The 9,744-nt window shown below is 63.4% G+C and overlaps 1 protein-coding gene across 1 annotated transcript; it reads right to left on the reverse strand.

The window, feature by feature from the left end:
* Positions 1–317: 317 nt before the first annotated feature.
* Positions 318–8,863, reverse strand: SNCB (synuclein beta). Its single transcript, XM_054568006.1, has 6 exons — positions 8,757–8,863; positions 8,043–8,172; positions 5,483–5,524; positions 5,163–5,281; positions 1,275–1,364; positions 318–935 (listed from the first exon to the last, which is right to left on the reverse strand). The coding sequence occupies exons 2-6, from the start codon at positions 8,161–8,163 to the stop codon at positions 903–905; spliced, it is 405 nt and encodes a 134-aa protein (XP_054423981.1). The 5' UTR covers positions 8,164–8,172; positions 8,757–8,863; the 3' UTR covers positions 318–902.
* Positions 8,864–9,744: the final 881 nt, after the last annotated feature.

Below are 9,744 nucleotides of genomic sequence, written 5' to 3' on the forward strand. Positions count from 1 at the left end.
CGGCGGCGCGGGGCTCCCCGCCTCCCTGAACCTGCAGGAGGGGCTTTACCGCCCAGCAAGTGGCTCTTGAGGCCGCCTGCTCGCCACCCCCCTCCCCCGCCCCAGCCAACTGCCTGTCCCAGCCTGGGGGGAGACCCCTTATCCCCCAGGTCATCCCGCGGGAAGGGGAGGAGATGGAGAAGCTGAGGTCCGAGGTTGTCAGTCTCGTACCTGGGCCGAGTGTTCTGGGCCCCAAGGAGGGGCGTGGGGCAGTTTGGGACTTGGAAGCCCATCCGCCACCCGAATCCGGCGCCCAGCCCTGCCCTAGCAGCGCCGGCTCCAGACAGGTTGACTTTATTCATGGACACGCAGGGGCGGCTGTGCCGCCCGTCCGGAACACGCTCACACGAGGTTTGGGGGGCTCTCCATGCCACAGTCACGACACACAACGCCCGCGCTTGGACCGGGCCGGCTGGGGGAAGGGGCATGGCACAGCCTGGCTCCTGGTTCTGGTTAAAAAAAGGTCCTTGGGGTCGATGTGGGAGTGGGGTGGAGGGCTCTGGGGAGGCCGGGGGTTGCTCGGAGAGCCTCTGTCAGGGTAGGGTAGGGAGCCGTCGCTTTCGGTTCTTCGTTTAAAAACACATAGAACATGCTACATCCCCGCAGACGCTGGACGGGATGGGGCGGGGAGGGGGCAACACGGGTGGGGCGAGGCTCCCAATGGCCTTGTCCACGCCCCAGGGTTGGACGCCGGTGGGTAGAACAGACAGATGGTCAGACACTAACACAGGCTCCGAGGGGGTGCCTCGGAGTGAAGGAAGATCTCGTGTTTGGGGGGAGGGGCAGAAGGACAGCCCTGGCTCTGGGGGGCGGGGCAGGGACCAGGAAGGGATTGTGCTGCTGGTGGGGGCCCTCTGGGGCCCTTACGCCTCTGGTTCATACTCTTGATACTCCTCCTGCATCAGAGGGATGGGGGTGGAGTGGAGAAGAGCAAAAGAGGGAGGGGTTGGCAACCGAGGGGCCAGGCTCTGAGCCTGAGACCCCTCCCCCTGGGCAGGCAAGGGACCTGGATGTTGGGGACAGCCTGACCCCTCCTGGGCCGGGGTGCCTGGGGCCCAGGGCTGCACCCCATCCGCCCTCCCTCCGTGCCGACACTTCCTGGGGCCTGGGTTCTAGGAAATGGGGAGCTGAAGCTCCCTGACCAACCCTACACTGCCAGGAGCCTCCCACCGCAGCCGAGGTGGCAGCAGGCCTCCGGGAAGCCCAAAGCCCCGCCCAGCCCCGCCCCCTCTCACCTGGGGCGGCTCCTCATAGCTCTCTCCTTCTGGCTCCATCAGGGGCTCGATCAGCGGCTCCTCAGCGGCTTCCTGGGCCACTTCCTCGGGCTGCGGACAGAGAAGGGACAGGGCCTGTGAAGGCAGCTGGGGATACCCCCCAATTCCTACCCTGGGAAGCTCTTGGCTGATTAGGGGAAGGCCAGGCTTTGTTGGCAGTGCAACCAGAATTTCTAGGTACATTGTTTATTCGGAGTACTTGGGCCTTGGGATGAATGCGCGAGGAGCGAAATCCCTCCGAATCCTGCTTGCACCGGGGGGGGGGGAGGGCAGCGGGGCTCTCTACTCCCCTCTCCCCAGCCCGGCTGCCTCCTGCTCTTCTGTCATTTGGATTGAGTGGGATGGGGAGCTGGACAGCATATACAGTCACTTATTTATCCCTGCCCCCTTGCGTCAGGCTCTGTGGGGGGGGGGCCCTGGGACCCCAGAGATAACTCTGGAGGTTCCTCTGGGCTGGAGGGAGATGGAGGCTCGTGGCTGAGCTGGGCAGGGGCTCTGAGCCGGTCCCCTGCCACCTTGCACCCATCCCTCCCCCAGGGTCCTGTGTGGCCTGGTTTCTTCAGCTGTTGCTATTTTAAGATAAGCTGGAAGCAACAGCTCAGTGGTGTTGCTTGGATGTGTGAGCTAAGACTCTCCCTCACCACCCCCTCGGGTACTGCCCAGCCTGGTGCAGAGCAGCAGGCACACGAAGGGGGGGGGCTGCTGCCAGACGCACAACCAGCTGCCTGCAGGTAAGCACAGGTATGTGCGCAGACCCGGGATGGACACACACACACACACACACACACACACACAATGACCTGGCTCCCATGCACAGCTGCACAAAGCCACGTGGGCTGGCACATGCCTGGACCCCTGGGGGAACCTGCAGGCAGGAGGGCACACCACCTCCTCCACTCCCACAGGTACTGCTGTCTTTCCCTGCTGGGCGGAGATAGCACTCCCGGGGCCGGACCGCCGTGCGCCCTAGTTGCCCCAGCTCCCTCCGCGTGGCTTCAGCTCCTTTGAATTACCTGTCTAGGTGGGCCCCTGGGCACAGGAATCCAAAGCTCCCAACCTGTCCCATTCTCTCCAGGGTCCAGCTGGGCATACCAAGGCCCAGGAGGTGGGAAAAGTTAGTTTGCTCAAAATCACCCAGCTATGACCAGAACCCAGGAAAGAAACACAGTGTTGAAAATCCCAGCTTGAGCACATCACTGGGGAACAGCTCAGAAATCAGTAAGAGTAGAAGGATGCGTGCCCTGTGGCTTTGTCGTACACGGACAACAACTGTGGAGACCAAGAGTGCAGAGCACGGCCTCCTGTTGAGTGGAAGAAACCAGGCACAGGAGGGCACGCCCTGCAGGATTACACTCATATGAAGTTAAAAAACACCCAGCTCCCTTGTGGCGGGAGATGTCAGGAAGCAGTTATCCACGGAGGCGGGGCAGGGCCAGGCCGGAGGGGAGCAGAGCCAGGTGCTGAGGCTGCAAGTGGCGCGAGGGCGCCCACTCTCAGGGTCGTGCGAACGAGAGCCCAGAAGGGGCGCGCCCCTTAAGCTCTGTGCCCAGACGCCTCCCTCGTCTCACCCTAGTCCTGGCCCCGGGAAGGCGGTGGAAGGCAGCCTCCAGGGGGCTGATGTCCTGCGTCTTGGCCTGGGTGCTGGTAACCGGGGGCGTTTCCCAGCCTGGCCGCTTGCTAGCTGCCTGGCATCAGGGACGTCACTGCACTGCTGATCTCAGCGGCCTTGGGTGGGAAATGAGATGGCACCTCTGCCTTGTAGGGGTGCGGGAGGCTTCCGTGATGACACACGTGAGCAGGCAGGGAGGGAGCGACACTCAGGAACACGCGCCCTGGGCTAGCACGTCCCCCATGCCTGGGGACCTCAAAGGGCTGGGGTTTGGATTGTAAATCTAGGAGCTTGAGCTTCCTTGAGAAAGGAGGCTTGAGGTGTCGAGAAGGGCTGGTAGGAGGATGGCAGCTGGAGAACGATGGTTCCGTGCAAACGTCCCTGACAAACAGCCCGGGCCGGCCTCCCTCTGCACATGGCCTGGCACCGGGTAGGCACCAAGTGATGCTAATGCTAAGGACCTGAGTCTATCTCCCCAACCACCTTCTCAGGCAGGTGGGAATGGGATCTGGGGCAAGTCGCTCCGCCTCTCTGAGCCTCAGTTCCTGCATCTGTCAAATGGGCTAACTGTGGTACCTTCTACATAGGGACGTTGTGATGAGTCAGTGGGTTACTCCAGATAACATGTCCAGAGCAGTAGCTGCCCACATAAAAGGGCAAGGAACGGGAGCAATCACTGGAAACACAACGCTAAGAGCTGGGAAGTCACACAGCTCGTAAAATGCGCAGGCAGGACTTGAACCAGAAGTTCTGGGTCAACTTCCAGACTTCTGATGGGGAAGGCGCCAACCGTGCAGGATGCCTGCAGTGGAGGGTAGGGCGGTGCCCCCTCCCACAGCCCGACGGACACGCTCGACGGAATGCACGCTGATCTCCCAAACCAGGTGTGGAAGGAGGCCCCGACCACGGACGCCGAGTCTGCGCCTGCACGTGGACAGACGCGCAGCATCCCCCCAGGCAGATGGATGGCTGTGCGGACAGACGGGCCCCCCGAGATGCGCTGTCACGCTGGTACCCCTGTGGGCACACCTGTGGCCCCAAGGGCAGACACAGACCGCTCACACGGTCATGGGGACCACTGTCTCTTCCCGAGTGCTCACTGGACGCAAGCCTGGCTCTTTCTCAGTAGTTCTCCGGGTGGGATCCCTGTACCTGCAGCGCCAGCATCACCTGGGCACTTGTTAGACATGCACATTCTCAGGTCCCGCCTCAGACCTACTGACTAAGAAATTCCAGGGATGGGGCCAATCGTCGGTAGTACGTTAACTTGGCCTCCGGGGCTCCTGCTACACACTTAAGTTTTGAGAACTGCTGATCTGCATTACCTCTCATTTCCATAAGAGCCTTACTATATTCATCTTCCATCTCACAGGCAACGATTGAGCCTCAGAGACAGGATGGGACCTGCCCAGAGTCACGCAGGCGGGAAGCAGAGGAGCTGGGGTTCAGGCCCCGCTCTGTGAGGCCCCAGAGCTCACAGCCCTTGCTCTGCGGCCTGTCCTCATGGAGGCACCTGTCTTGATGCACGGGGGAGAGCCACCGCCACTCCCCGGGGGAACAGCCCTGCACAAACGCGTGACACACACCTCGCCCTCCCCGACGGCCCGCGCCGGCTTGTGCCTGTCTCGGGGCCTCTGCATGAGCTGCTCCTACTGCCTGCAATACATTTCCCACTTGGCCCGCCTCATCCCTTGGGTGTCAGCTCAAATGTCACCCCCTCAGAAAAGCCCTCCCAGCTACAGTAGCCGCTCGTCCCTGGACTATCTATCCCATCACTCTGGTGTCTCTTCTTCACAGCACTTACCCCTGTCTGAAATGGCCTTGCTTACTGGTTGGCTTTTTACCTTCTCCTCCCACTGAAATGTCAGCTCCATGCATGCAGGTAACTATTCACCGCAGTAACCCCTAGAACAATTCCTCTTTGGCGTGAGTACTGGTTGAAGGAAAAGAAATGAATGAACAGGCAGACATGGCTGGAAGTGGCCCAGGTCACGCTTGTGAGCAGGATGCACGTACACAGCCAGGCCTGGCCCATGGTCACAGGAAGCACCACCTCTCTATGCACCTCCACATAGACTCACTCTGAGCTGAGTCTAACAGGGTCCTGCAGAAGGCGAGGCAAGGCGGCTTGTGCCCCAGGCCTGCGGGGGGCGCAGGGAGCCTCGTGGAAGGCGTACGGGTGTGCCCGGCATGCGTGTGCATTTGCATTCGTGCCCGTGTGTGGTGGGAGGGCCGCTCACCTTCAGGTCGGTGGGGAATTCCTCCCTCTTCACCAGGCCTGTGGCTGCAGCGATGTTCCCAGCCCCCGAGAACACAGCTCCTCCCAGGTGCGACGCCTGCTCCTTGGTTTTCTCGGCCACTAGAGCAGGCAGAGGGTGGGGGAAGCGGGTCGGGGGCCAGGCTGAAGGAGGCATAGGTGCCCCGCCCTGTAGCGACCCAGGGCCCCCTTTGCCGCAGGGCACCCCCTACGCCTTGGGCGCCCTCTTCCACCACCCCTGCCCCGCCCAGCGGGGTCTCTGCCTGGGGGAGGGGAGGCGCTGTGCCAGGGCGGGGCTGGTACCTGAGGCCACTCCTTGCACCACCCCCTCTCGGGTCTTGCTTCCTGCGGGAAGACAAAGGGGCACAGTTAAGGGTTCTGAGCTCAGGGAACGGAGGTCCGGCAAGTACGGTGGTTACACATGGGCAAAGGGACCCGGGCGGCCGTGGGCGTCCTTGCCCCATCACCGCCTCCTTCGGCCTCAAATCCCACCAGTCTCCCCCTCGCCCCACACTGAGCCTCCCACACTTACTTCCTCAGGACTCCCCAGGTCTGCCCGCTGCCTGTCCCTCACCACCCCTACCTGAGGCGATACCTGCGCCCCGCCCCTCGGGGCTGCCGCTGGGCCGCCGGCGCGGTGCAACGCCAGTTCAGCGAATCCTCTGCCCAGGTGGGAGCGGTGGGGGTGCGGCTGGGGGCAAGCAGGCTGTGTATTTGGAAGGGGGCCCCTGGTGCATGGCTGCCCGCATCCCACCCACGGCACTGCCGTCTGACCCGCCCCTCCTCCCACTCCGTTCTTCTCTCCTAACAAGGCTGCAAACTCCTCCTGGCCGCAGTGGAGAGTGTCTTAGGCGCCTGAAGGGTCTATGGGTGATGTGCAGATGGTAGTGGACACCCACAGCGCTGGCTGGGCTGTCCCCGGAGGGTATCGACTTGGTCACAGCAAAATGTGGGGCTGCTGGGAAAGACAAGGGGTCCTGATGTGAGGTGAGGGAAGCCCTCGAGGGAGAGGGGCACTTCCTTTCCGAAGGATCTGGCAAGTCAGACAACGGCTGACAGACCCAGAGATGGCTGTGTGGGCGGGCTGACCCCCGGGGAGAGGAGGGGAGGACAGCGTGGGAAGACGGGATTCTCACCTTAAGGCCAGCAAGACCCAGGGACAGGGATGTCTGTATGTGCACCCATTCCTCCCTCCCCTGACATTTGTTGGCACCTGCTCTGTGCCAGGCGCCAGGCCAGTCACTCACTGTCGATGCGGGTAAGAGAAGAGCGGATTCGGTCTCCAGGGCCCTAAGTAGCGGGGAGAGGACCTCCAGCGTGGGGGGGGGGCAGGTGACGGGAGGGGGCATTGCCTGGGCCTTGCAGGTGGGGAGCAGGGGGGGAGCAGAGAGGAGGCTGGAGAGGGCACATTGGGCACAGGGAGCCACGCAGGCAGGGCGCAGAGGGGCCCACGCGGGGGGCCTCCACGAAGCCCAGCAAGGCTTCCCATGTGCCCGCCGGGGCAGGAGTGGTGAGCAACAAGGCTGGGAACATGGCCTGAGGCAGGACCACGCCGGGCTCCAGGGAGCTGAGGCTTCGCAGGGCAGGAAACGGGGGCCATGGGGCTCCAGGCGGGGACGGAGGCAGGAGGGAGGCCCAAGGGGGGCCCGTAGGTGTGGGCTCAGGCCTTCTCCCTGACTCTGTCACCTCTGCCCCAGCTCTGGCCTGGTGGCCACACTGCCTCCCAGGGGGCCTCCCTGCAATTGGCTCCATCCCCAGAGGCCTGAGGGACCTTTCCAAGCCTTCCAGTCTCGTGATGATTGTCATCATGCTCTGTCCTGGCCTACAAGGGCCCACCGTGACCCCGCTCCTGCTCACCTAGCCACCCTTCCTTTGCCCTTCAGCCTCCCCCACTCCCTCTGGCTCCTTATTCTCAGCTCAGTATGAATGTCACCGCCTCTGACCACCCTACCAGAGTGGCCCCTGTCCCGGCTCTTGGTGTCAAATTCCACTATTGGAGTGCTCTGTGCCACCATCCACTGTTGCATCCTCCAGGAGCCATGCAATGGCTGGCACATAGTAGGTGGTCAATAAATATTTTTCAAATGACCCCAAAGGCAAAGGCAGCCCTCTCCAGCCTGAACACTGGACAGGCAATTCTACCCACCGCACACAAGGAAGCCTGGGACCCCAGAGGGGAGTCAGTAGGAGACTCTCCTTATGCAAATGCCCCTGCAGGCGCCCTCTCCTTTCACAGTTAGGGTGAGAGATTTAACCTCGGGCCTCGGCCACCGTGCCAGCTGGCAGCTGCAAGGAGGGGACCCAGAGGGGAGACAGCAGTGGTGGAATCACAGGCACTGGCAGGCACTGGCAGACACAGGGAGCCCCCAAAACACAGAGGGGAGGGCAGCACGGGGCAGGGCGGGGCTTCGGAGCCCGGGAAGCGTGGCTTAACCTCCGGCTCCAGGTGTATCCCCTGCGTGACCTTGAGCAAGCCGGGCAGACTGCTGCGAACCCCAGCCCCGGTCTGTGGGTGGGCAGGGAGCAGTGAGTGAGGTGAGGGTGTTCTGGCATTTCCCTCAGTACTTGGCAGAGAGTAAGGGTTCAACGCCAGTTAACTGTCACTAATGAGAAGAAGAAAAGGAAGGCTTCTCGCTTTGATCACTTAGTCCCTGGCCTTTCCGCTGAATCCCACCCTCGCCAGCCCGGCCTCCCGTCCCCCCTCCCGACGGCTGCGTCCCCAGTGACCCCTACGCACCCCACCCCACCTGCTGACTCATACTCTCCTGCCCCGACCCCCGACTCACGCCCTCCAAGCACCCGGGCCCCATCCCCGCGGCGGACACCCGGACCCCGCTGCCTGGAAGCCCCGCCCCTCGCCCACCGACGTAGAGGACGCCCTCCTTGGTCTTCTCCGCCGCCTCCGTGACCCCCTGCTTGGTTTTCTCCGCGGCGGCCACGACGCCCTCCTTGGCCATGGACAGGCCCTTCATGAACACGTCCATCCTGGCGGCCTAGGGAGGGCGAACACACGGGCACGGTGCGCTGGCCCTGCACCCTCACCCAAGGGACGGGGCGTGGGGGGCTCCCCTCCCTCCTGAGACCGCGGCGCCCTTCCAGCCCGGGCACCCCCCCACCACCGCCTTTCCCGATCCCCAGCGCGAGGCCACAGGGCCGCGGCGAGTCCTAGCGTCCTTGAAATCCGGGGACGCGAGGGGGGGCCACCGCCTCGGTTATCCGGGACCCCGCAGCCCCGCGGAACCGGAGTGCGGGACTCAGCGCGAAGCCCCGGCGCCTAACTGAACGCTCACGGCAGTGCCGCACGGCCATGCACACAAACACACTCCGGGGACACGCTCACGTGCACACACACAGGACACGCAGAGGTTCAAGCGCGCACTGACACTCGGACACACACGGGCACACGGGCGCGGACGCATGTCCACACGGCCACCCAGGCAGCTGCGGCCACAGAGCAACAGCCACACGCACCGCGGGCGCCCTCTCTTCGTTCTCCAGCCCTCTCTCCATCCCACCCAGTCCCCTCTCCATCCCTGGTTCTTTCCGGGTCTCGGCTCCCGGAGCGCGGCCTCCTCACCTGGATGCAGGGCCCGAGCTGGGGACGGAGCGCCGGCTGCGGCGGGAAGACGCAGGCGCTCGGCTAGGCCGGGCTGGGGCGGGCTCGGGGCCGGCGGGGGGATCGGGCCGTGGCTGGGCGCTCAGGCCGGTCTGCAGCGGGCGGCGCGCGGACCCTGAGCCGGCGCAGCAGTGCTCGGGCCTGGGGTGCGTCGCCTTTCCCGGCTCCCGCCTCGAGCCCTGCTCCCTCGCGCGCTGGGGCTCCGGCTCCCGCTCCGACGCTGCGGCAGCTCTGAGCTCAGCGCTGCCCCCGGCGGCCGCGCCGCCCCCTCGGCCTGACTGACAAGGGGGCGGGGAGGGTGACATCTCCGCAGAGCCCGCTAGCCTCCTGGGCCCGGGACATGCCGCGGGGGTCACCGGCCCCCAAGAAAGAGCGCATATCGAGGGGGAGACCATTCCGTGTGCCAAGAGTGGGGAAGGAATAGGAGTGCAGATGTGTTTGAGTCTGTGGGACCTTGGGCTACTCAGTTCACCTTCCGGAATGTTTCCTTTTCTGTAAAACACGGGCCGTTCACTGAGTGAACGTTTGTGGAGTCCTTCGATGGGTGCCAGGCTGAGACCACGAAAGAGAAAACGAGGCCCCTGCTCTCCAGGAGCTCATAATGGTGTCTGTGTGAGACACAGGACAGAAAATTTAAACCATACAAGGTTATTTCGACTTGTGCGAAGTGTTATAATAAAACGGTGATGTAACACAGTGACTAGAGGAGAGGGACGTGAGACCTGGAGGTCAGAGAAGGTGCCAAGGCCAAGGTGGGCGAAGGCAGCGTCTGTGAAGAGGGAGCCGCGGGGCAAAGGCCCGTAGCAGGACTGGGCCTCCGAGCAGGGAACAGGCCGCGCAACTGGAGAGCCGGGAGGGGGCGGGAGGTGGTGGGCACGACCACTTCTATGGTTATGCTGGGGATTGTCAAAACGGTCACAACACTCCAGGCACACACAGGCCTTCTGTA

Source organism: Pteronotus mesoamericanus, unplaced genomic scaffold (assembly GCF_021234165.1).
Source record: "Pteronotus mesoamericanus isolate MK-2021 breed Mesoamerican mustached bat unplaced genomic scaffold, CSHL_Meso_final contig_2, whole genome shotgun sequence".
NCBI classification, from domain to species: domain Eukaryota; kingdom Metazoa; phylum Chordata; class Mammalia; order Chiroptera; family Mormoopidae; genus Pteronotus; species Pteronotus mesoamericanus.